The following is a 24794-nucleotide window of genomic DNA, read 5'->3' as shown; positions in this document are numbered from 1 at the left end:
TGATATGCCGTGATCCTGCTAGCTTTTGTATGACACCCGTGACTCATTCGCGGATAAGTCTTTTTTTCTTTTTCTTTTTCTTACCCTTCCCATTTCCACTTTCTTTTCTGTTCCCATCGGAGCAAGGGTTGAGAATACGTCCTCCATCTGTCCGATGCAGGAGAAACAAGGCAAATATGCTATCAAGAATGCAGCCTAGTGAGCTTTTTGTGTTGATCAAAGTACAAGGCTGCCGAATGTGGAACTTATCCAACGTACTCACCTCTCATGATCTTACGCTTACAACGGGCCAAAAGACTCACACCACACCATGTTTCACTGACCATGACCCAGCACCCGTGTTGACATAGCACAGCACCGTTTATTATTACACTCGTGATCGCTCACTGACTCCATCGTTTCCCCTGAATACAAAGAAAAAAAGGCAACCATTTTGTGTCACCGTCTAGAAATAGCTTGGGTCTCCTCCTGGTTTATCCATGCTCTCATCTTCTCAACCAGACCAGACTTCTTTTTTCTCTCTTTTCTTGTTTTGGGTGGATGGCGGGCCAAGTAAGTCAGATAAAGATACATGCTGGTTTGAGACATTCTCTATATACCAAAGCTTGCCTCTCGCCATCGTATAGAAATCGGAAACTGGTGGCATGCCATATTCCCAAGGCAGTAAGCGACACTGGGAAATGCCGCAAAAATACATAAAAATGGAAGAAAACCCTCTAATGCTTCGCTATAATCGTAACAAGACAACAGCCAAAGCACAAACACCCGTTTAAAAGTGGATGGCCTTGGCGTGAGTGGCCATGGCGGCCTCCTTGAAAGCCTCCGCCAGTGTGGGGTGGGCATGGCAAGTCCTGGCAATGTCCTCGCTCGATGCGCCGTACTCAAGGGCCAGAGTGCCCTCAGCAATCATCTCACCGGCGTTGGGGCCGATAATGTGAACGCCCAAGATGCGGTCGGTCTCGGGGTCCGCAAGCATCTTGACCATACCCTCAGTGTCGAGGTTGGTCTTGGCACGCGAGTTGGCGCTGAAGGGGAAGGTACCGACGCGGTACTGGACGCCGGCCTTCTGAAGATCCTGCTCGCTCTGACCGACCCAAGCAACCTCGGGATGTGTGTACATGACAGAGGGGATGGCGGCGTAGTTGACGTGGCCATAGCCCTTGCTCATGTACTCAACGACCGCCACAGCCTCCTCCTCAGCCTTGTGTGCCAACATGGGGCCGAATGTAACATCACCGACGCAGCGGATATGGGGGTGCGAGGTACGGTACTCCGAGTCAATGACGACACGACCCCTCTCGTCAGTCTCCAAGCCAACATTCTCCAGGCCGAGCCCACCAGTGTACGGGCGGCGACCAATGGCAACAAGGACGACATCAGATTCGATCTGTGGCACCAATTGCGTGGTTTGTCAGCTTAACCATTTTTTGAGACTTGTGGCAAAGGCACAGAAATCACCGGACTTACCGACTCAGCCTTGCCACCCTTGGCGGCGTCAATGTCCAGCTTGATCTTGTCGCCAGTGGTATCACCACCGTTGACCTTGGTGTTAAGCTTGAACTCGATACCCTGCTTCTTCAGGATCTTCTGCGCCGACTTGGCAATCTCGGTGTCCATGCCGGGTCCACCAATTTGACCAAGGTACTCGACAACGGTAACCTTAGCTCCGAGCCTGGACCACACGGATGCCATCTCCAGACCAATGATACCGCCTCCGATGACGGTCATGGTCTCGGGAACCTTCTCAAGGGAAAGAGCGCCGGTGCTGGTAACAACCCTCTTCTCATCGATCTCCAGGCCGGGGAAGGGGGTGGCCTCGCTACCGGTTGCGATAAGGATGTTCTTGGCAGTGCGGCTGGTCTCGCCACCATCGTTGAGTGCAATCTTGATCTCGTGCTCGTTGACGAAGGAGCCGGTACCCTTGAGGTACTCGACGCCGTTCTTCTTGAGCAGGAACTCAACACCCTTGGTAAGACCACCAACCGAGGTGTCCTTGGCCTTCATGAGCTGCTGGAGGTTGAGCTTGACATCGCCGACCTCGATACCGCGGTTCTTGGTGTCGTGGAGGATCTGGTGGTACAGGTGCGAGTTGTTGAGGAGGGATTTTGAGGGAATGCATCCAACGTTAAGACATGTGCCACCGAGGGTTCCGCGCTTCTCGATGCAAGTAACCTGTAAAAGTATAAAATGCATGTCAGTGACGCTCCTCCATTGTGACGTATCCCCAATGTCTGAAACGCACCTTCATGCCCTGCTGGCCAGCCTTGATGGCAGCAACGTAGCCGGCGACACCTCCGCCAATGATGACAAGGTCCTTTTGCTCTAGCACCAGCGAAAGTAGTATAATGTCAGTTTCTGCTACAAGCAGATTTTGTTGGCGATTGACATTGGTTCAACTAACCAGCTTCCGAAGCATATGACCTCCTCCATCTCGACAATGAGTTCGGGGCGACGACTGTGGGGAGACTGGTAGTAGAAAAGAGTGCTTCTGTTAACGATGCGATTCTTCAAGGAAAAAAAAGTGACACGGTTGTAGTCTCGTCTCTCATGTCTTAAAACGAGTATCAACAAAAAACTCACGTTGATTTCCTGAATGCGGAGCGAGCCGCAGGGCCTGATATTAAGCGGGTGGAGAGCATTTTGATGATATGGGTATGTGAGTATGAAAAAAAAACAAAGACGAGATCTGCTGCGACAACAATGGCAGATCTTGAGCTTTCAACGGGTGTGCGTAAACTTTCTGCGCGTTATTCGTTGGGGAGCTTTAGATGCTTGGGACTTGGAAGCTAGCACTACTTTTTTTGGGCCCGTCAAATGACTGGTCCAAGCATTTCACTGGAAGGGGCGTTGGTGCCTGAGGCCATAAAGGTGCCGAAATGGCCGTGCTTACCCGCTCCGGACGGACCCGACCGGTGTTAAGCGCGCCACCGGCAGAACTTGGCCGAGGGCATTTGTCACTCACATATAACTAGGGTAACTACAATATCATCCTCTGAATTGGGGCTATAGTTTCGCCGTTGCTATCTTGACGACTGTTCTTAGCTTATTCAATCCCGGTGTTTCTAATGCATCCCGTACCGATTGATCCGGCAGCAAGTTCCGCCTCCAGGACATTTCTAAACATTTGCCTCGCCTCGACTCATACTTCTGACGTCAATGAAGCCAACACCTGCTCAGCGACATTCTCCCGTCTTCGGAGAACTTTTGTTCTCTTTTTGTCGCCTCCCAGCTCAGACTTTCGCATGACCTTTTCCATGAAGTACTTCAAGCTCCTCGCAAACTCTGGCTTCCCAGGTAGTGTGAACATTTTGCGAATCACCTCATCTGCCCCTGAGCGATTCTTGCAGGGAAAGTCCAGCAGAGCAGTGACCAATATGACCTCCACCAGCATTCTTGTCTTTGGTTTTAAGTAGACGAAGTTGAGGCACCTGAGGACTTCTAGGCCTAGGACGCTCTCGTGTATTAGGTTGCCGTAGAACTTCCCAATATTAACGATGCGGCGCAGCTCTGTGGCCTTGTCGTCTTCATCGTCTACTTCGTCAGCTTCCTCGTCGAAGAGCGATTCGCCTAAGCGCCTGAAAAACTTCCACAAGGTATCCTGAAAGTTCCACTTCATCCTGCGGTCGTCGCTCGATATTTTGCGAGCCACCAGAGCATAGTATGGGTTGTACTGCTCTTCCGACCCACAACATTGAATCAAGACATGCGAGACCTCCCTTTGCCGCTCCTTGTTTAGTCTCAGCTTCAGCAGGTTCCGGTAGGCATCCTCATAATCGAGTGCTGACATGACCGCAAAGAAGATGGACCTTCGAATGTCTGTGTTCAACATCAATCGTCGAGCTAGAGCCTCGAGGTCGACGTCCAAGTCATCATCATCATAAATGTCCAAATCGTCAACTTCGCTGGTATCATCGGCCTCGGGCTTATCAGTGGTCTTTTTATCCGTCTTGTCTTTACCGGCCCAACTTGACCCGACCAGCCACCACTTGCCCTTCTTATCAGCCTCCTCGATGTCCTTGAGGCCCATGCGCAATGGCTCCGTTGCCTTCAGCTTCCTAGAACTCAACGTGCCTAAAAGTTTCTTCATTCTGGTTGTGTGCTCCGTGTTGATGGCTGAGGCGCTTGCACCGGCCTTCATTTTGTTGTTCTTCAAGTCGTTGATTGTTTCAATCATAAACTTGGTTCGGACTGAGACATTGTTCTCCCCAACTTTTGCCATTGCAGGGCGGATGAGCGCCACAATATCCTTCAGCGCCATTGGATCATCCTGCCGTAATGGTTTTCCAGCCATTCGAATTATCCTCAACAGTAGCTCAGCGTTGAGCTCTGAAAGCTCGCCAAGGAGAAAACGGATATGGTCAAAGACCAAGTTGCAGCCAATCATTTGGAAGTTGTACATCTGTGAGAGGAAGGTAATGATATTCGACGTTTCCTTTGTGGCCTCCTGCTGTTCTCGCGTCCGTTCAACAGTTTTCGCGTAGTGCTCTTTGAACTTTTCGGCTGTGGTCTGTACTAGGTATGCTCCAAAATCCATGCCTATGACCTTGTATGCAGCGGTGGCAAAGCCAGCCGTGAGGATGAGAAGAGTGTCAGGGAGACTGGAAGGATCGCAGACCTGAACTAAAAGTAGATCGACCAATGTTGAAGTGACGTGCTGTCTTGGGTGTTCCCGGTAAAGCTTTTCAATCTCGCCTAGTATGGAAATCAAATTTGCATCCGTTAACCTGTTCACCAGACCTTGCGTTTGGCGTCGTATTCTCAACATGAGCTCATCGTCGGACCCTGTTTTTGCCCTCATGGATGGGGGGATGTATTTGGCCACGGTGACCCCTGACGTGGGCGCAACGTATGGATTTTCTCGTTTTGGCTTGGGCGCGGACGCGGTTTCGGGGTCGGACTCGAAGCCTTCAAATTCCCCATCAGAGCCTCCGTCTTGAGAGCTCTCATCACCGATATCAAAGTCATCCTCGTCAATGTCGTCGTCTTCGCTGTCGCTGCCCTCATCGTCATCATCCTGTTCGACCTTTCGGGTTGTCTGGTTGGCCTTTTGCCGTTTCTGAGCTAGCCACTCATCGGCCTCCGCTTTTCGCTTTTTCTTTTCATTGCTTTCTATCCCGACAGCATCGTCGATTCCCTCCAGCAAATCACCCAAACCGTCTTCCTTGAAAGACTTTGGAAGCCCCTTGCGGCCCTTGATGCCGAGTCTTCTTTCGAGCTCGGCAATTTCTTTGTCGTCCTCGGCAATCTTATCCCTCACCGCCTTCGGTAGGCGTTTCTCTTTGGTAGACTCCTCGTCACCACTGAAATCTTCGTCATCGTCGTCGTCGTCGTCTTCATCTTCTTCTCCATAGTCATCTTCGTCCTCCAAACCGCTCTCGTCTTGCCGCTCTGAAGAACTCTCCTCTGAATCTTCTGAATCCGTATCGTACCCTGGTTTACTGCGCTTCAAATTTGGCTTCTTGGCGGCGTCGACGGTCCTATTTGGCCCCTGTGAAGAACCTTTGGGCCTCCCGGTCCTCCCATCGCTCCCACGATCGGGTCTTCTATCGAAGCCCCTGCCCCCTGAACGATTTTGCCGGCCCCTAGCCTTGGAGCTCGCACCATCGGCTCCTATCTCACGGAGCAGATTGAGAGGTAGGGAAGGGCCCTTGGAGACGCGGCCGCCACGAGGCGGCATGATGAGCGGACGTCGGAGAAGGCGGAAGGTTTCCAGTATGTATTCTAGGTTAGGTCTCGTAGCTCGGATATATTGCCGTTGCAGATAGCCTACACGGCCTGTTCTGTTCGCTTTGGAAAGCTCTTCGCGGGGGTCGCCTCTTCCTTAGAAGATCCTTTCATGGTGGAGGTGTTCAAACTCTACAGACACTGAACTGGACCTAGGACATTTTTGCGCGCGACAACTTTTTAGCGGGTCCTTTTCGGCGGGGTGACCAGGGGTCCCCTGAAGGTTGGAGATCGAATGAAGATGCGTCCGAGGCAGGCGGACAGAGATTTCCATTCGTTCTCACGTTAAGGTAAATACCTAGGTACCTCTGTAGGTACCTCAGGTACATTCGTTTTCAGAACAAGGCGAAAATAAATAAGAAGCCGCTCAAAGTACTACCTGCATTGTTGTCTGTAATCTGCCGTAGTTTGAAGGTACTCTTGATTCCTTTCTTAGTTTTGAACAGAAAAACAAAATCGAGGCTGACATCTAGAACTAGTGCTCAGTACAGAACAGACACTCAACCCTAAATTCACGTCATTTGTCTACAGGTACTGCGGGGACACCTATTACTGCGGGGCAAAACCCGTCGAAACGCCCTGCGTCCCAGGTACCTCTAGGCACAGGATAGCGACCGTAAACTCCGCATTGTTCAAAGGAGGCTGTCCAACAACGCTTCTCGACAACCCATGCTCACAACTCGAAGCAATGGGTCGCGTAACAAATGAAGAGGTGCGCAAGATCTGTCCGGCAGCTTATCAAGAGCTAGTCTGCACCACCATTGAACTCCCCGTACCGGAGGACTGACATTCGGACCACCCGCGAAACCTGACAGTTCTTCATCAAGCTCGCGGAGCTCTTCGCCGCGCGCAAGGGGGATGACCACGGCCAGATACACCTGACCCAAAAACGACGTGAGCCACCAACAAGATAGCCCCCTCGGTCGACTTGCACATCGCGACGAACCTGAGGTCTGACATAACTGCCCCTTACTTTCAACATCATAGTATCCCATGATATCGCCCCGCAATCATCCGACCCCGACGCCGACCTGCACCCGGAGAAGCCGCTACCGATCGTGGTGCGCGCCAGCAACGGCAAGGGCAGAGGAGCCAAGAAGGAGAAGCTGAGCCTCGCGACCACGGTCGACCCGGAAGGTCTGGACGCCTTCTACGCTAGGTACGCCGAGGTCTGCAAGGCCGGCATGGTGGCGCTCAAGCCCAGGGACAAGAGCAAGAAGAAGGCCAAGGCGAAGAAGAGGAAAGGTGGCGCTGTTGCTGGAAAGCCATGAAGTTCAGCAGTTGACTTTGTTGGGCTTTTTGTTAAAATAAAATAAAAACATAACATGGCGTTTTAAGGCATTGCTACAGGTTACGCGCACAGGAAAAAGACCGATGATACCCCAAAACACCACCTTTGTTTCTGGTCTGGAGGCACGCTGCTTCGTACAAAATGATTGAAAGGTCGAGAGAAATGATGTGCAAGGGAAAATCTGGTCTCAGAACGACGCAAGAGAGATAACGCAGACGGAAACCATCGACCACCCCAGAGTTTACCATTTATCCCCAACTTATTCCAGAACAAAATCCAACGCAGAACCGATATTACAGACGCCCGCCGTCACGCGCCCCCTCGAGAACCACCACCACCACCCCCGCAGCCGCTGCCATACCATCCACCGGTTTGTTGTTTCTGGGGCTGCAACTGAAGGACCTCGTCGTCGCTGTAGTCCTGCATGCTCTCGGCCAGCTCTCGCTTGTGCTGGCAGGCCTCGCACTCCTTCTTCTGCGGCCTCTTTTGGTTGCCGACGTGCATGCACAGGCTCGACGGGCACCGCGCCTCGGGCTCGCTGCTCTCGCAGCTGGCGAGCTTTTTGTAAAAGGTCCATTTCGTGTTGCATGTCATGCACCGGTAGAAGTGCATTTCGCACATTTTTTTTTCTTGTTCTTCTGAAAACAAAGAAACTTATGTTGGCTGCCTTTCTGGGTAGTTGTTTTATTTCGTATCCCGCACGGCAGCACGGTTGTGCCTCGCCGCTCCTGTCTGGGAAGTTGTGGTTGTTAAGGAATCAATGGTCTCGATGATAAGTAAACTGAAAGGCTCAACATGAACTAGTGGAGCAAAGAGGTTTGGTCTGGAATACAAAGTTTGAGGAGTTCTTGTGGAAATCCCGTGTTTAAAGCAAAGTTACCAATGACACTACGCAGGCGTCATCATCCAATGAGCCGACTCTCTTTTAGACCCTGTGGGTAGGTAGTTGACGTGGAAGTATATCAATGCTCACACGGCACGGGATCACATCTGTCACAAAAATGCAAGTTTGCTATGCTGTCACAATCGATCAGGAACCATGGTGACCACCTAATGGCCGGATGGTGTTGACTCGACGGCATGAACACAACATAGCCCTCAAGAACACTTATGGGTTAAAGAAAAAGACCGAAAGCGGATGAGATATATCGACGGAAAACCCTGTCCAGTCTGCATGGTTCACTGAACAACCAAATGCAAGCTTTGAGAGCCCTATTTGTTATTAGTTGCACAAAACCGAAAGCAATGTCACTCTTTCTGGCCGTCCAAACCGGCAACAGTTCCCTAGGTGCCAGCGGGAGTAATTGCGGACATTTCCAACCCAATATTGAGCCATAGACAAACAGTGGAGCCCCCTCAAGCCGCGCAGATGTTACCAACTCGGCCCGCGGTGCGTTTGCTGTTGGCCACTCTTTCGTTGTCAGCTGCGTTTAAAAAAGCCGTTCCTGTCGAGACTATGCTTTCACGGCTGGTATTCCTGCCGTGTATGCCGTTGCCTCGGGGTGGTTTTAAGTCCCCTGGCCTATCCACATCAAGATATGACGGGAACACAGCTGGGAACAACTGATGGCATTTCCAGAACAATGTCCTTCGGAGGTTAAACCCTCACACCATAAGATCCAATACCGCTCAAATATCGAACATCTTATTACCGCGATAAGAACCAAAACCAAAAACCAAAACAGAAACAAAAATCATGTTCAATTTCAATATTTTTGACGAGCCGCTTCTTAGAAAGCCAATGTCCGTAAATGCAAACCCCCAATCACCCGAGCCGGAGGGCTCAACGTGAATCGCAGCGTCCAGCTTTTAAAATCCTCGGTTGTTATGATATAACCTGAGGTGAGCACTTGACAGTGCCAACATATGACTCCCAAGAATATAAACATGTGTCAGAATGGAAGAACTTCAGAATAAATCAGAAAGAAACGGAAGAAAGGAGAGAGGCAATCTTGGATTTTGAACTCAAAACACGGTATACAGTATTAAAGGCTTTTGAAAGCAAAGTGCTTCACGGATTTTGCAGACGGGTCTCAGGTGGTTGACATATCGTGAAGATATCTCCCTTCAATCATCCATGGCCAGACCCTGACCAGCTCAACCCAGGCCAGAATCAATGTTTCACATAATCTGGTCTTGAGTGAGCCCAACATGCGGATCAGTGTCCATGCTGTCTCCGCCGGCGGGGTTGACGTATTTGACGAAGCTCAAGTTTAGGGGTCGTCCACCATATTGGTAGCCCTGGAATTTCGCGATAGATGTCTCGGCGGTTTCGGCATTGTCGAACCGTACCACACCACTACCACGAGAACGTCCGCTGGGCTCGTACTGTATCTCTGCTTGTTCGACCTTGCCAATAGTGGTAAACAGTTCAACAAGATCCTCGTTGCTTGTCGACCAAGGAAGCTGTGGAGGTAGTGTGTTAGTGCCAACGGAATCAACATGTAGTGGTATGAGGTGAAACTTCGTATACTTACGTTGCGAACGTAAATGGTCTCGCTCCGGTCTGTACCAGCGGTGGCATTGTCTGTGAATGGGTTTGGCGGCACCGTGGCAGCACCGGGACCCATGGGACCGCCACCCATGTGACCTCCGTCGAAGCCACCACCGCCGCCGCCGCCATAGCCGCCACGACCGAAGCCTCCGGCACCGCCAAAGCCACCCCGTCCGGCGAAACCGCCACGACCAAAGCCGCCCATGCCACCACGCTGGCCAAAGCCTCCGCGACCACCACCACCACCACCGTAGCCGCCTCCAGCGAAGCGATCCATGCGCACTTCAATCGTTCGGCCGTACCACTCGTAGCCATTGAACTGCTGGATAGCGTTGTTTGCATCATCGGGGTGGTCGTAAATAACGATGCCGGAACCCTTGGGTCGGTTATCAGGAGTCATGTGGATATCCGCACGGTGGACTCCGCCAACACGAGCTATCCAGAGATGAGATTATCAGCATTGCAACCGGCAGCAGCCATAGTCCTGATATTTTTTTTCAAAACTCACCTGCTTGTCTGAAAAGGTCCTTCATCTCACGCCAATCCACGTTGTAAGGAAGCTAAGGCTACTTGTCAGTTCCAACCTTCCCCCAAAGAAAGGTGAGTGAAAAGGCCACTAGCGGCAAGAGGGGCATCACAAACGTTGTTGACAAAGACTTGACGCCCTTGCGGAGGGCCGCTGGCACCTCCCATGGGGAAGCCGCCGCCACCGCCGCCGCCGCCGCCAAAGCCACCCTGGGCGCCGCCGCCGAAACCACCGCGGGCGTTGTTAGCGCCCTGGAAGCGAGGTTCGGCTTCTCGGTCCTTTGCGTCACAAAATCAGTTTTTCGTTCTTTGACCAGTCAAGAATTTAACAGTCTTACCTCGCGAACATATACCAGCCTACCCATGAGGTTTTGGTTGCTCAGAGTGGCAACCGCGTTCTGGGCTTGTTCCCTGGTTGCATATTCCACAATACTGCAGAGAGTTAGCACATATCATTCCAAGTTTGACAATGAGACAAACATGCGGCTGTTTACTTACCCGCATCCCTACAATCACTCGCGGCCAATGCCCCGACCCATCCGTCAATCCAACAATTCCTTCAAGCAGTACGAGGATCCGAGATAGAAAAAAGAGGCCATGAGACAAGAAAAGGCCCTCGATTAGACGCCCACCTTCGACATTCCGTTGGGGAGAAGTAGCACATCTGCAAAAATGACTTCGCCGGCTGCGCAGTACAAATGAAAATTGTGGTCAGCTGGGCAAACTCGTCAATTGAGCAGGGACCACATACCTTGACGCATAAAGTCCTTCAAGTGATGCCACTTAACATCGTAAGAAAGATTACCAACGTAGACCCGGCGGTCCTGCTGGGAGTTCTCGCGCAAGTTGCTCATCATGTTATCCCTGGCCTGTACACGATCTTCGTTCGACCGGGGGGCTCCACCATAGCCCGAGTTCGATCCTCCAGCCAGCTGGCCCTGCTGGTTCATAGGAGACCGCGACCTCCTCCTGTTGTTTCGATCGGCACTACGGGATCGGTTACTGCGCGGCGAGTAGGATCGACGATTTCCGGTGCGTCCTGGGCTCCTGGATCGGCCACGACGAGGCGATCGAGACCTCTCACGCTGCAAGTTGTCAGTAAAGTGCTGTTTTGCCATAGTCAACAGACACTGGTGTTCAGTAGGATAATGTCATTCAAGCGGTAGTTCTAGCGAGTGAGAGCAATTGAAGAACCAAACGAGCGTAAGCTGGAGGATTTCAAACATTCAAGGAAAAGGTGACGTGATGTTTAGAGTGGCGCCGGGCGTCGCGACACGCACTCAGGTGCGGGGGGTGACGGCAAGGACGGATGAATGGGCAACTCAAACCCAGTCACAGTATCCATGGCTATTAGCAGCTCCTGCTAAAAGATTTAAGGTGAAAGCTTAAAAGACGGGCAGGCATGTAGCCAGCCACTCGAGCTCCGCCCACTTAGGAGGGCTTTTGCGGAGTCCATCGCGCATTTCGTCGAAGGTGAGCTGTTGAGAGCTCCGGTCGGTGATTGTGGCGAAAGTCATCGTTGTTATGTTGTCGAATATCGGTGCGCGCGAAAAGCCACAAGAACTGATAGAGAACAGAATCGTCGTATTCTATGAAATCTATACTTACAGGGCGATAGTTATCTCCGGAATCCGCTGCGCAACGAGAACAAAAGTTAGAATGTGGTGACACGAGGTAAATGGCTGGATAAAGTGAGAGAATATCGGGAGGAAGGGATTAGAGCCGAGTAAAGGTGAATGGATTCAACAGGCCAAGACCTTTTGTACAGTGTGCCAAAAACATGGGTGCCTGTTATAGGTACGTCCAGTCCTGGGGGTCCGACAGGGGCACCAAGAAGGGGAGACGAAGGAGAGGGGAGGGGAGGGCATGCACGGAAACGTGTGTGGCGTTGAATTAGCACAGCTCCTGTAAGGAGCTACCTATGCAACAATGTATGGCAAGCCAAGGCAGGTATACACATATGAGGCAGCCGGGCAAGCGTGCTGTCGCCGTGCAACGGCAGGGAGGTAATGGTGATGCTTGTGTTCTGAGTGAAAATCCGGATATAAGTGCGAGGCCATAAGGAAGGCCAGGCCAGCACTACTGGCCATGAAATCCTTTGCGTGGTCATCTTGAATGTTTATCCGGACAAGACGCAGGGGGAATAGTGTACGGAACACCACAACAATTGCTGGACCCATAAGCCAAAGAGGTACCATGAAAACCTGGCTCGAGTTCGCAGACACCAAGCCATCACTGGCGATGCGCACAATGGTTGGTAATCAAGCAAATGCTTCAGGGTAGATATGCTCAAATTGCAAGGGCTGTGATGTATCAGAGATAGATAAGATGGATGAATGAGTAGGTAAGGTAGGTACCTAGAGAGGTAGACGGGGCACGAGTATATCCATCCAGTGGAATGATGCAGATCAGATAGATAGTACCTGGGGTGGCAAGTGAAACAAGCTCCTCGGAGTGTGGGTTGAGGGATGAATGACAAGCTTCAGGGCTCTTGAGCGAGAGCGATTGTATGCGAGGGATTATCTTGAAAGATGCCAAAGAGAAAGAAAAGTTCCAGAGAAACCAAAGCAGGTTCTGCTGCTGCGAGACAAAAAGTGCAAGAGTGGGAAAGACTCAACAGCAGTCAAACCAAGGATGCCACCATCTCCTGGGTGGCTTCAATGGGCGATGTTCCCGAGGTTGAGCGGAGTTAATTTTTGTTTTATTTTTTAAACAGACTTACCCATGGTATAATTAATACCCCAGCTTAGCCACTGGAAGAGGCAATTGGTGCTAGGTATGTGTTACTTTGAGGGGGTGCGGAGGTGGTGCGAGAAGCTCGATGCGGCGACAAATCGAAGTCACTCTTGTGGAGGGGTCGCAAGCTAAGATGTGGCCTGGTATTGAGGTAAGAGTTGGCAGGTAGGTCTTAGTAAGTAAGGTATCCCTCCTCAATTGTCAAATTCGGGCAGCATCAGGTACACACGGTACTGCGGCGCGACAAGGACTGGACGTACGGATGACGCTCTGCAGGTCAAATGCAGCTTGCTGGATTTAGAAAGTCGGCAGCGGCAGGTATGAAAGATCCTGGTCTGGAGATGGAGCCGATGCAGCAAGAAGCTGGATGCACTTTGCTGGTTAGAGGCAGGCACACGAGAGATAGACGTGTCGACAACAGTGCGATGCCAATGGGCGGCAGGGCACGCTTCCAATCTTGAAGGCAACGCAAGACTCCAACTCCAATGGAAATCCAAGCTTGCTTGCCGCTGGCAGGCAGAGTGTATTGGCGAATGAACCGCAACAGTGGGAATGGCTGCTGACCTGTTGTGTGGCCGTAGCTACTTGCGCGTGCGACAGACCTTTTTTTTTTTTTTCTCCTTTTGGGGGGTGTGTGTTGATGTCGCAAACGCGCGCGTTTTTGGATTGCGATCGAGGCGATGGCCGCGACAAAACGAGCAAAGTATGATCTTCTGTATCTCGCTTCCCGTCGTTCTCGGAACCGACCGACAATGTCTAAACAGGTTGTTGTGTCCTTTGACGTGGGCGTGTTGGATTGACTGAGTCCAAAGAGGTGCGAGTTGCGCTCGCTACTTGGCTGCACGTGAGAAAGGAGCTTGGATGCAAAAGCTGGGCACAAGTGGTGCTTTCGCAAGGGCCTGGGTTTCTCATTGGCGGGCTTTAGTCGCCGAGGTGTTAATTGGATGAACTGGGTTTGAAGTGGAGAAGGACCCCCTGTTGGATGCATTTCGCAGATGTTTATTAATTACATCAAGTAAAATCATTCAATCATTCATTCATTCAATCAGATCAATCTAACCGTCAACCGGCCTTATTGAGGCAACCACCCAAAGGTTCAGGTGTCAACCACTTGCGCTGCTACCACGGGCGGACCAAAAATTTCCGAAACGTGTCGCAATTCTATGTAGGTACCTACCTAGGCGATCTATTCGCCTTGCCGCATATCTTGACACAGTCGACCTCAAAGCGAATGGTTGTGTTGTTATATTTGATTGGTACCCTGGCAAGCCTGAGTAGCGAGGGTCTCTTTGTCGTTACGGACTTAGTTTAGTACATGCATCTCGGCCTCCGCAAGTTGGAGTTTCCTCTCTCTCCCCTACGACGAGGTAGGTATTGCTCGTATACCAAGTACCTTACATTTCAAATTGCTAGATGGACATGCACCCATGTCTGTTCGGTAGGAATCGCATGTTGACTGGGCTGGCTAAAGACACAAAGACACAGTCAGACTCACAGGTTGTGTGTGGGGCCTCAAGCTGGGGATGTGGAGAGGATAGTTCTCTCGCTGAATGGAACCAACTTCAGCCTACCATCCATCCAGATACCGCCCGTCTCATAGTCGGGACCAACCCTCACAACTTTCCACTGTCTGCCTGTTGCAGTCTAGACCAATCGCCCAAAATATTCTAGCGTGGCATGTTCGACCCAGGGCGGATATGCATCCCGAAAAGCCCGCTCAGTTTGGCTCACCAAGATCCGAGACTTGGCCAACAATGGCATGTCCAATATAACCACAAGTGGGGTTCCACTATTCATTCATTCATTCATTCAGCTATGCAGCAAGCAGCAAGGTAGGCAGCAAGGCAGTTCGCCTCAGCATAGATAACCATATTCGAATTACTGCACAAGTTGCCATCCGGGACTAGGTAACATCTACGGTGCGCGGGTATCGCGCCATCGCTTTTACAGCACGCCATTGTCTCTATGTTTTGACAGAGATGATTGGCCGTGTTGCTTCTTTCCCATCACATCCCGCCTATCTCCTTATTATCCGAAGAGTGTGTACGCCTCAGCGGCTCTAACGCTCGATCTAACCAGAATCTTGCGTTATCACATAAATTCTGCTGTGATGACATCCAGTGAATAAGTCGGTTAGGTCAGGCTATACTCTACTGGCAAGGATGTGGCGTTCCTCGACGGCAGATCGGATAAGCCATATGTGGTCAGTTCGCACCTGCGAACGAGGGGGTGTTGTTACCAGAAGATTTGATATTTGCCTATTTCGATGGGTTACTTGCCTTGCTTGCCTAAGAATGCTCTCAAGCTGGGATCCTTAAGACTCGAGAGACTGAAATTATTGGATGTACTCCTCCTACAAGGCGGCAAGCAGGCCAATAAAGACAGAAAAACAGCTCAGATCACATCATGAGACGGCCACAAGGGAACTCATCTTTTGGAGCTTTCAGAAAATTTCCGGTCTTTCTTTGCTTGTCTCAACTAAGCGACCACAACCTTGGCCGCTGGCTGGCGGACAACCCGCCCGCTTCTGGTAGGACGGCGGAAAGGCTGACGGTGGTGAAACATGCAGATGCAAATGGGTGCACATGAGGAAGGGATCGGTGATGGAGAAATGTTGGCAGTGCATGAGGTCGAACGATTGGTTACAATGTTACAACACCCACCCACTTAACATTGTTCTGCTCCCACGAGGAGTCAGAGGCCTGCCCGGTGATTATCTTCTTGGCTCCTGCGTTCACTCCAGGCGTCTCAACACAGGGTGGCTGGGAGTAAAATCGTGAGTCCATCTGAGTGTAAGGCTTTCATGATTGGCAGGTAGACCAACGGGCGCCATTGGAAGATAAGCTGAGCAGTTTGTACAGAAAAGGCTTTGCTAATGTCCAAGGAGGTGGGTTTCGTTGCAGGGAGCACCTATGGTAAATGGACGCGCAACACGAACACAGGGAATACAGCAAGGCAGTCACCCAGACACGGGCACACAAATAGACTGTGCCGCTTTCCCCATGCAGCAAGGAGCTCGGTGTTGACTGACATGTGCAGAGAGGCCACCCACAGCCCAGCCCTAGGACCCCCATTTGATGCCACCACACACCCACGCCGTAACACCCAAGTTTAGCTCTGCAAAAAGTTACCTTGGCTGCATAAATCATGCGGATTGAATCCACAGGACTTGCTTTTTTCTTATTCTTTTTTTTAAGATTACAGCGCAAATTCTTTGCGAGGCAGAAAAGAAGGCTTCACGTCAGGATGTTGTGCTAGGTATGCATCCATACTGCTTCTCGTCACGGACTTGGCCTCTTCTGTCCTCAGTGGGGAGGGACGTGGAGTGAATTGGGTTGCGGCTCGAGCCGGGTCTGGATCTTTCGGGTTGCGCGTCATTCCATTGTTCGACAACGGACCGACTGGGCCTGGCTTGATCCACTGCAATTCTTTGTCAGCCTAAATATGGACCCAATTGAGTGGGGGTCCTGCATCTCAAGCGAGAAAATCACTTGCAGCGTCGCCAAGCATCGGATCAGGTACGGAAAAGTGTAGCTACATGCCTTAGCTTCCTGTCTGGTTAAGAGGAATATCGAAATTATTTGCTGGACCGCCACGTGCAAAGTCGATTCCTCCAGAGGGCACTGTACGAAAAGAGTTTCTTTCAATTGAGCTAGTCTCTCATCGATAGACAAATGTCCGCCCCTCGCTCTTTGGGGGCCATTGGCTCTGCAGCCCTCCGGCCGCGCCCGCAACCACAGCTCCGATGCCTCCGGTCCGCCGCCCCAGCAACCATCGCCACGGAGCCGACATGCCCTCTGGGACGGCGAGCCTTCACCGCCCCCACAAGCTGCAAAACCCAACCATCGCAAACCCCCCAGTCTCAAGCACGACGACCACGAGCAGCACCTGCAACCACGCTCTCACCATCATCCTCCCTATCCCGTCGCGCCTACCACTCGGCCGACCACCCGTCAGAGGACGCCCTCCCCTTCGGCAAGACCGAGACCGCCATCCTGACTGCGGCCTACGCCCACATCCCCGAGCACGGCTTCACCGACCGCGCCCTCGCTCTCGGCGCCCACGACGCCGGTCTGCCAGACATCTCCACCACCATCCTGCCCGGCGGCGCCTTTGCCCTCGTCCGCTGGCACCTCGTCACCCGTCGCCGTGAGCTGGAGGCCCGCGCCAGGGAGTTCTTCCCCGCCGCCGCTACGAATGCGTCCAAGCCGTTGACGCAGGCGCAGGTCAACGCCCGCGCTGAGCAGCTCACCTGGGCGCGGTTGCATGCCAACCGCCCCGTCATCGGCCGTTGGCAAGAGGTGCGTGGTTTTTGTTGGAGTTTACTCTTTTCGTTTCCCTAATTTTTTTTTTCTTCTTTCTACTCTGTTCGTTCTCCCAATGCTGACAATGCACAAAACTTACAGGCCCTCGCCATAATGGCCCAACCGAGCTGCGCCCCTGAGGCCCTCAAGGAGCTCGCCAAGCTCGCCGACGACATTTGGTTCCTGGCCGGCGACGCCGCCGTAGACCCTTCGTGGTACACCAAGCGTGCCGCCCTGTCAGCCACGTACGCCGCGACCGAGCTCTTCATGACCAACGACCGCTCGCCCGACTTTGGTGAGACCCGCGAGTTCCTGGCACGCCGCTTCGCCGACGCCGCCGAGGTCAGCGGTGCCATTGGGTCCGTGGGCCAGTGGCTCGGCTTCACTGCCAGCGCTGGCGTCAACGTCTTGAGGAGCAAGGGCGTCAGGATATGATTTTGGACAGCTCTGTTGCGACTCGCGTAATCACTCAATTAGTGTATGTGTTGATTGTGTTGTTTGTGTATAATACAGCGGTGTAGAATATATGTACAATAAACAAAAGTATACAAGTTCATGTAGAAATGTACATCCACTGTCTCTTTATCAACCTCTGGTTCATTCGTAGGATGACCACAAGTCTGTCTGTCCGCTTTGCTCTCACTTTTTTTTTTTTGATCGCCTGAGCAAAGATCGCAGTTTAAAGCAAAAACCTTCCAAGAAACCAAGGCGGGAGTCCGTCCATGACAAGAACATACCCCTCATTCCCAAATCCCAACCGCTCACGCATGAGAATAAACGCCTACGCCAATGCTTGCCCCATATCTTAACTCCCGTACAATAACACGAACGCAACCCATAAAGCAAATCGGTATCTGTATAGTTGTTCTTACCCTAGCGTGCTTGAGGGCCAGCTAGTGTGCGTTGGCGAGGATCAGTCATTCTAAATGTGAGATGCAAGAGTTAGCATTCGCAACAAACAGAAACAACGGGGCCGGCAGATGCTTACCTGTGGATCTTGACGTCCTTGTCGACCTTGGCCCGTCCCTCGATGGCGTTTGGTGTGATCATAATATATTGTCGACTTACGGACCTACGTGCGGCAGAAACCTTTTTGGAGCCGGTCACGTTAGTAAGGTAGACTTGAGCGGTCTACGAGTAGTAGATGAAGATAAGATGGTGATATACTTACAAGCATGTTTGTGCTGATGGCCCTGTTCACGTTGTCCATGAACACATCAAACTCATCCAGGCAGCGAAGGGGCGAGCCCATGGAATCCCATATGGCCAGCAAGAGGCAGATCGAAGAAAACGACTTCTCGCCACCAGACAGCGTCTTGGTGTTCCTGCCCTGTCCGTTCTTCTTGGTCGCGTCGGGTTCAACTTGGATCTGCAGCTTCCGGTTGACATGGTCGAGGAGAAGCCGGCCGCGATAGCCACGCTCGCTGAGCAGATAGATGAAATTGGTCCGCGCACTCGCCGAGATATAGCGCTGGAAGAGCCGCCACTTCTCTAGACGAAGAGCCATGGTCTGCTTCAGCTGCTTGATCACTTGCAGGCTTCCCTTGAGCGACTTGGAGGCGTGTTCGAACTCCTTCTTGGCGGTTGCGGCCTCAGCTTCCACCTGCGCCTCAGTCTTGCCAATGCGTTTGTTGCGATCCTCAAGCTGCTTCCTGACCACGTCCAACTTCTTTTGAACCGCCTGGTGCGTTTCACCCTCGGGCACAAACACCCGTTCTGGAAATATCTTGGATGCTTCGGTGGTAAACTCTTGCACAGTTGTTTCCTGCTCCCCCACTTTCCTCTCTGCGCGTCTCAGATCGTCTTTCAGCTTTTCCATTTCCTCCATTGCGGCATTCTTTTGACTGAGCTCCATCGCCCTCCCGTCGGCATATCCCTTGATCTTATCCGCGGCTCTACCCCTACGTGCCATGAACTGGTCCCGCTTGGCCTTTTCCTGGGCCAGCTCCGCATGGAGGGCCTGGACCTTTTTGTTCTGCTCGTCCATGATTGCACGCAACTCTCCGTATTGACGACCCACAGTTTCAAACTCTTCTTGCAGGCGCGCCCTGGCCTCTTCAAGTCCCTGGAGACGAGCGTCGTAGCCTTCGAACTGATCGAGGTCACGCTCGATTCCTAGGATTGATGCCTCACATTGTCGCTCTTCCCTATGGAGCTCCGCCTTGGTCTGTCGTTGCTGTTGTAGCTCCTGTTCACACTGCTGAACCTTCCTCCGCTGCTCGTCGCGCTTTTGACAAAGTCGAGCGTAGTCGTCCTTGAGCTGGGCCAAGTACTCCCGCTCCTGAGCTATCTGAGCGTGCGCATCGGCCTTCATCCGGGGCTTGGAGCCGGGGTTGGGGTTGACCTGAGAAGTCGACAGATTTTGGCCGCCTTGCCTAGCGGTTAGACGATAGCCCTTGCTCTTGGTCCTCTCGTTGAAAGAAAGGCAGGCCTTGACATTTCTTGGTGGCGGTCCGTCGAACATGACCTTTTCGGCTGCCTTTCGATCTGGGATAAGGATGACTTGCTCAATGGATCCTGCGATGATAAGTTGGTTCCTTATCAAGTCGTCGTCAAACTTGAGCACCCGCAGGATTGTGTCGAATTCAGCATCTGGTTCCTTGTCTACCGTGTTGAGCGGAGTACGGTTTCCAATCGCGATGGGGCATCTTTGGACACCAAGACGGCGCATGGTGGCTTGGAGGCGTTGCTGGTCTGCTTTGCTTGTGACGACAAACGCGTTAAGTTGTTGACCAAGCGTCTTTTCTAGCAGACTCGACCATTCCGGTTTATGAAGTCTAATTAGAGACCCCATCGGCCCGATGGGCTTCTCCCGGTATCCGGTATCATTGGCGATCTGACGCAACAAGTCCACTACGCGAGGCTCGTACCCGTCAAGCGGAGAACGATCATTCCTCTCCAAGTCCCTTATCCTGCCCTCTTGGGCTCTGACCTCTTGCTGTTTGGCCTCCGCGGCCCGGTGCATCCTGACTTGCTCGTTTTTCGCCTCGTCTCGAAGTTGCTCCAGACCTGGGCCGCGTGCTGCGTTCTCGTTTAACTGCTCGCGGATCTGTTCGAGTCGGTCTTTCTCAGCAGCAAGCCTGTCTCGATTTCGGGTGACCTCCTCGCCAGTGGATCCAGCTACGATTTTCTTCTCCTGCTCGATGCTGGCAGCGTTGGCCTTTAGTGCCTTGTCGTGATGTTTGAGCTGTGTATGCGCATCACGCTCGTCCTGGCGAATCCTTTCCAGCTCTCGCCTCGCCGCATCAAACTTCTCTTGTGCAGCATCAGTCATGGCGGCGGCTTCAGGCTCTTCTTCGGCCATTCGTTCCGCCTCGGCAACAGCCCGCTCGTAGGCTCTATCTGCAGCATCAAACGCTGCAGATTTTCTCTCGATCTCGAGCTCTTGGGCGCGTATTTGGTCGTTGACATCCCGTACCTTATCATGTCGAGCCTCCAGAATCTTCTCCTGGTCCTGAACCTGTGCCCACGCAACTTGTTGCATGTAGAGTCGCCTTTTCCGGCGCAGCTCTTCGTTTTGTTTCATGGACTCATGAAGCTTCTGGGCCTCTTCATATCTCTTCTTGGTCAAAACCAGCCTCTCCTCTTGCTCTGGTATCTTGGAACGGGCGGACTCCACAAACTCATTGACCAGCCGGTAGTCATTATCCAACTGCTCTAGCTGCACACCCATGATAAAGAACTGATACTTTTCCGAGTCGGAGGCAGAGTTCAAAAATGATCTGGCCTGGTCTTGGGAAAGGACGTTGAGTGGGTTGTCAACCTGGAGACAAAAATACTCGACAATCTCCTCAACCAGAGCCTTCTTGGTTCCGATAATCCTCCCAGACTTGGATTTGACCTTGAATCCGCTGCTTCCGGTAGTGGAGAAGTGGCGCTCGACTGTGATCGAGTCACCATAGATATCATGCTGGAAAGCATCGAGTCCTTCGTTCTTGATTGTTACCGACAAGATTGCTTGTTGTTGTCCCGACTTCACCAGCGCCTTGAGACTGCCTGCACGATTTGTCGAGCTTGCCTTGCCTCCAAGACAAACCGTAATCGCAGTCAAGATGGCACTCTTTCCGCTGCCGTTCTCTCCAACGATGAAGTTCATCAAAGGGCCCAGCTCCACGTTCAGTCTTTCGTGACACATGAAGTTGACGCACTCGACTCTCAAGAGAATTCCGTTCTCTGCCGTATGATTTTGGCCTACGATATTGGGCCGGCTACGCAGTCGTTGTGTGGCGCGCTGGTCATCCTCCTTTTCATGCTGTAGATGCGCAAACTCCTTGTCACGGAGCATTTCGTACTGGGTTCCAGCCACGGGTTCACCTTCGCCGTCGATATGAGACTCTTCCATATCAATATCGTCCTCCTCCCCGTCTTCTTCCTCGTCATCCTCGCTCGGCTCCGGAACTCGGCGAGAGGAGCGGCTCGGTTCAGGTTTGACATATTCGGGGGTTGAGAGGCGGACACGTTTTCTCTATTCGTCATCGTCAGCAAAACAGCTTCCTTTAGCAATACTCAGGACTTATATCGGGAGTTTCACTGCCACTGACTGATTCATTGCGCAGCGCAGAGCTCGCTCCGGCGGTCTCGATATGATCGTCATCTCGCTCGAACCGCGTCCGCTTGTGGGCAGGGCTGCCTGCGAGCCCGTTTACCGTGCGCCTGGGCATTTTAGCGACCAGGGAACCCCTACTGTATCACGAGCTTCATATCATCGAGTGCACGTTGGTAAACTGGTGCGCTTTATTTGGATACGAGCGGACAATGAGCAAACGTGGAGGGTATTTGCGACAATCCAGGGTGACGCGACGAGCGCGTTCAACCCCACATCAGAAAGTTCTAGTGGGTCGCTAAATTGGGTTACAGGGCTGTGGGGCAGACAAAGATCTATTGATACGGTACTGCGCAGATGTCACCGCACAGAGTGAGTTGGCTAGAGAAACAACATTTGTACAAGAAACCCTAACAGGATTGTTTCAACAAACAATATGTGGAACTCTCGTTCAAGTGCTACGATCGTATTAAAACGCAGCTGCATGATATGTATTGTGAACTGAAGCAGTGCGAAACTTGTCTTCTGAAAGAGCTGTTGGCTTTGAAAATCAGGGATCCAAGGTACATCAGCGCCCGCCTTATAGCTGCTTGTCATGTTCCCCAGTTTTTTGTCAACGCATGCAGCAGCAGCTGGGGTATACTGTCTAGAGAGAGCGAAATAATCCAAGTCTAGTTCTAGATTTAGAACTACTCGGAAAATTACATCTTGTTCTATCTAGACACGTCGTCCAAGCTCATCTTAGTTCGAAACAGAAGACGCCTCTCGAAGTTAGCTGTGACAACATCTGCGGTGCATTTTATAGTCATTGGTACGCTAAAGAATCTGCTGCGGGGGCCCTACCTACACAGAACAACAACCTCCCACTATACATCGACCTTTCACTCCATTGTGTGGAGTGTTCAGTCATTCTGTCTTAGTCAATCATTTATTCGGGCAGTTCCAGGAGGACACCCTCCGTGCACTCTGATGCACAATGAGCGCAACCGCATCTGGAAAAGAAGAGGGTGACCCCCTGAGGCCAGCACGCTCAGCAGCAGCCGATGCCCTTACGAATGGGACAAAAGCAGACAATATTCCCCAAAATGAATCTGCCTCTTTCGGACCAGCGTCATTACCAGAGAACTGCGTCGAGTACATGATCTTTCTTATAGATCAGCAACTAGAGCCAAGCAATGTTTTGTCAAATTTAGAAGCTGTCAAAAAGGCGGGCATTCAACTCGTGGAAAGCCTCACCAAGGATTACATCTGGCAACGCGAAGGTTTCAACTTGGAAATCAAAAGCCATGCCGGTAAGAGCCAACTCCTGTCTTCTGTGGTCACAAAAGGGTAAAAATAAAGAAGAACAAAAAGAAGAAAACTGACAAGACGGAATTTGTAGGGTTGCTACATCTTCATGGCATCACGGATCATGGCGACTGCGTGGAAGACGAATGGCTCATAGTCTATGTGCTCCGTGAACTTACCAAGTCCTTCAACAACATATGGGTTCGCGTCTTCGACAGCGATGGCGAGTTTCTGCTCGTCGAGGCAGCAAACGTTGCACCCAAGTGGTTGAACCCCGAGATGGATGGCAACCGAGTCTGGATCCACCAGGGAAAACTGCTGCTCGTTCCCCTAACAGCAGGAGACAACGGCGCCAGCAAGTCCATTTCACTCACGGATGCATTGTCATTCATCAAATCTCAAGCGCCTTCGATGGTGCACTCCTCCTTCGTGGAGTCCGAGGCGTTCTACCGGCTGGAAAAGTACCCTCGGCAGATCACCGACTCGATCCACTGCTCGCTGGTCACCATCCCCAGGAAGCTGGCATACGTGATACACGACAGACCCAAAGCCATCGCGCCCGCGGTCGAGGCATTTTATCTACGGGACCCCGTGGCGCTGAAGCCGCTCCTGTCGCACCCGCCGTCCCGCCAACTCGAGTTCCCGCCCGTTGATCTCGTCACCGTCAGCGTGCGCTTCACCAAGGTGCTGTTCGCCCAGCTCCGCTCGCAGCGATTCGAGCCGCCACCGCCAACATGGGCCGAGCTCCTCCCGCCACTGCCATGCGAGTCCGACGCGGGTGCCGAACCCCACTCGGCGCGCGCACGGCTCGAGATGGGTATGAAGATTACCACTGGGTTTGAGCTACTGGCTGCCGGCGCGGAGAAGAGCCGCAGCCGCGTCGCTCGCGAGGTGGCCATCGTCCTAGAGGATCTGAGGGAGGATGGAGCCGATGCACTGCCCAGCGACGCTGAGATTCGCACCTGGAAGGACGTCGACCGGGACGACGATGAATCCTGGCTGGACATCAACTACGATGACTTTGAGCGGGAGCTGGACGGAAAGAAGCGGGCCGGTACCTCGGGCGACTCAGGAAAAGGGGATGCTGGCTTTGGCGACACTAACGCTCAAGCAGACCTGCGCAAGATCGTAGAGCGATTTGAAGCATTCCTCAACGATGACGACGCTGGCATCGATGGTGCCGAGGTGGATGACATGGACATTGATGATGATGAAGATGACGACTCTGACGAAGATAGTGAGGGGGAAGACAAAGAAGTAAGCTTTGACGAGGAAGAATTTGCTCGCATGATGAGGGAGATGATGGGCTTGCCCGCGACGGATAGGACAGGAAAAGGTCCTGCAAGGCCGGCACCTGCGCCCAAGGGCTCTGCGGCAGCGGGTGAGGATGAGCAGGAAATCAAGGCCATCCAGGAGCTGGCGGCTCAGATGGAAGCAGAACTCAACGAACACGGCGCACTGAAACTCGATCCCACGCCCAAGAAGCTCGCTGCCCTGAAGGGAAAGGCACCAGCAAGAGGAGCATCTTCAAGCAGCAAGGTCCCTGTGAAGAATGTTGATGATGATGACGATGATGACGACGACGAAGATGACGAGGACGGTGACCTCAACATAGACTATAATCTTGCCAAGAATTTGTTGGAGAGCTTCAAGAGCCAAGCAGGGATGGCGGGGCCAGCAAGTAATATGTTAGGCATGATGGGCATGGGTTTGCCGCGGGACGAAGATGACGGCCGAGATGGGAAGTAATATGCGTCTCGGGTAGCCTGACTATTTGAGGATGGTAATGTTGATTAGATCAATAGTGCGAAACGGCATGCCCTACTCCGAAGCTGGCGGATAAGTTGAGGGATGAATAAAAGTTTTAGGGGGAAAAAAATTTTTATTGGC

The 24794-nt window shown here is 52.2% G+C and overlaps 8 protein-coding genes across 8 annotated transcripts; 3 read left to right on the top strand and 5 right to left on the bottom strand.

The window, feature by feature from the left end:
• Positions 1-152: 152 nt before the first annotated feature.
• Positions 153-2772, bottom strand: PgNI_00447 (uncharacterized protein). The gene is made up of 5 exons (XM_031120527.1): positions 2581-2772; positions 2402-2466; positions 2243-2322; positions 1468-2172; positions 153-1387 (listed from the first exon to the last, which is right to left on the bottom strand). Exons 1-5 carry the CDS (start codon positions 2637-2639, stop codon positions 770-772), a joined length of 1527 nt encoding a protein of 508 aa, XP_030986199.1. The 5' UTR covers positions 2640-2772; the 3' UTR covers positions 153-769.
• Positions 2773-3139: 367 nt separating this feature from the next.
• On the bottom strand, positions 3140-5677 carry PgNI_00446 (uncharacterized protein; the record flags this gene model as incomplete). Its single annotated transcript, XM_031120526.1, has 1 exon — positions 3140-5677. The coding sequence occupies one exon, from the start codon at positions 5675-5677 to the stop codon at positions 3140-3142; it is 2538 nt and encodes an 845-aa protein (XP_030986200.1).
• A 110-nt stretch (positions 5678-5787) lies between these two features.
• On the top strand, positions 5788-7084 carry PgNI_00445 (uncharacterized protein). Its single transcript, XM_031120525.1, has 4 exons — positions 5788-6138; positions 6204-6436; positions 6540-6618; positions 6712-7084. The coding sequence occupies exons 2-4, from the start codon at positions 6413-6415 to the stop codon at positions 6993-6995; spliced, it is 387 nt and encodes a 128-aa protein (XP_030986201.1). The 5' UTR covers positions 5788-6138; positions 6204-6412; the 3' UTR covers positions 6996-7084.
• A 240-nt stretch (positions 7085-7324) lies between these two features.
• Positions 7325-7636, bottom strand: PgNI_00444 (uncharacterized protein; the record flags this gene model as incomplete). The annotated part of the gene is made up of 1 exon (XM_031120524.1): positions 7325-7636. The coding sequence occupies one exon, from the start codon at positions 7634-7636 to the stop codon at positions 7325-7327; it is 312 nt and encodes a 103-aa protein (XP_030987128.1).
• Positions 7637-8164: 528 nt separating this feature from the next.
• Positions 8165-13572, bottom strand: PgNI_00443 (uncharacterized protein). The gene is made up of 11 exons (XM_031120523.1): positions 13335-13572; positions 13031-13133; positions 12392-12910; positions 11643-11668; positions 10786-11119; positions 10533-10719; positions 10373-10432; positions 10152-10313; positions 10018-10069; positions 9493-9944; positions 8165-9421 (listed from the first exon to the last, which is right to left on the bottom strand). Exons 6-11 carry the CDS (start codon positions 10536-10538, stop codon positions 9137-9139), a joined length of 1017 nt encoding a protein of 338 aa, XP_030986204.1. The 5' UTR covers positions 10539-10719; positions 10786-11119; positions 11643-11668; positions 12392-12910; positions 13031-13133; positions 13335-13572; the 3' UTR covers positions 8165-9136.
• A 2872-nt stretch (positions 13573-16444) lies between these two features.
• On the top strand, positions 16445-17509 carry PgNI_00442 (uncharacterized protein; the record flags this gene model as incomplete). The annotated part of the gene is made up of 2 exons (XM_031120522.1): positions 16445-17071; positions 17177-17509. The coding sequence occupies 2 exons, from the start codon at positions 16445-16447 to the stop codon at positions 17507-17509; spliced, it is 960 nt and encodes a 319-aa protein (XP_030987130.1).
• A 438-nt stretch (positions 17510-17947) lies between these two features.
• On the bottom strand, positions 17948-21810 carry PgNI_00441 (uncharacterized protein; the record flags this gene model as incomplete). The annotated part of the gene is made up of 4 exons (XM_031120521.1): positions 21616-21810; positions 18246-21539; positions 18063-18205; positions 17948-17996 (listed from the first exon to the last, which is right to left on the bottom strand). The coding sequence occupies exons 1-4, from the start codon at positions 21733-21735 to the stop codon at positions 17948-17950; spliced, it is 3606 nt and encodes a 1201-aa protein (XP_030986206.1). The 5' UTR covers positions 21736-21810.
• A 453-nt stretch (positions 21811-22263) lies between these two features.
• PgNI_00440 (uncharacterized protein) lies at positions 22264-24653 on the top strand (the record flags this gene model as incomplete). Its single annotated transcript, XM_031120520.1, has 2 exons — positions 22264-22909; positions 22999-24653. The coding sequence occupies exons 1-2, from the start codon at positions 22594-22596 to the stop codon at positions 24651-24653; spliced, it is 1971 nt and encodes a 656-aa protein (XP_030987592.1). The 5' UTR covers positions 22264-22593.
• Between the last annotated feature and the right edge of the window lie 141 nt (positions 24654-24794).

Source organism: Pyricularia grisea (assembly GCF_004355905.1).
Source record: "Pyricularia grisea strain NI907 chromosome Unknown Pyricularia_grisea_NI907_Scaffold_1, whole genome shotgun sequence".
NCBI lineage: Eukaryota > Fungi > Ascomycota > Sordariomycetes > Magnaporthales > Pyriculariaceae > Pyricularia > Pyricularia grisea.
Note: the sequence above shows the minus strand (reverse complement) of the source record. Positions and strands in the feature narration are given on the sequence as shown.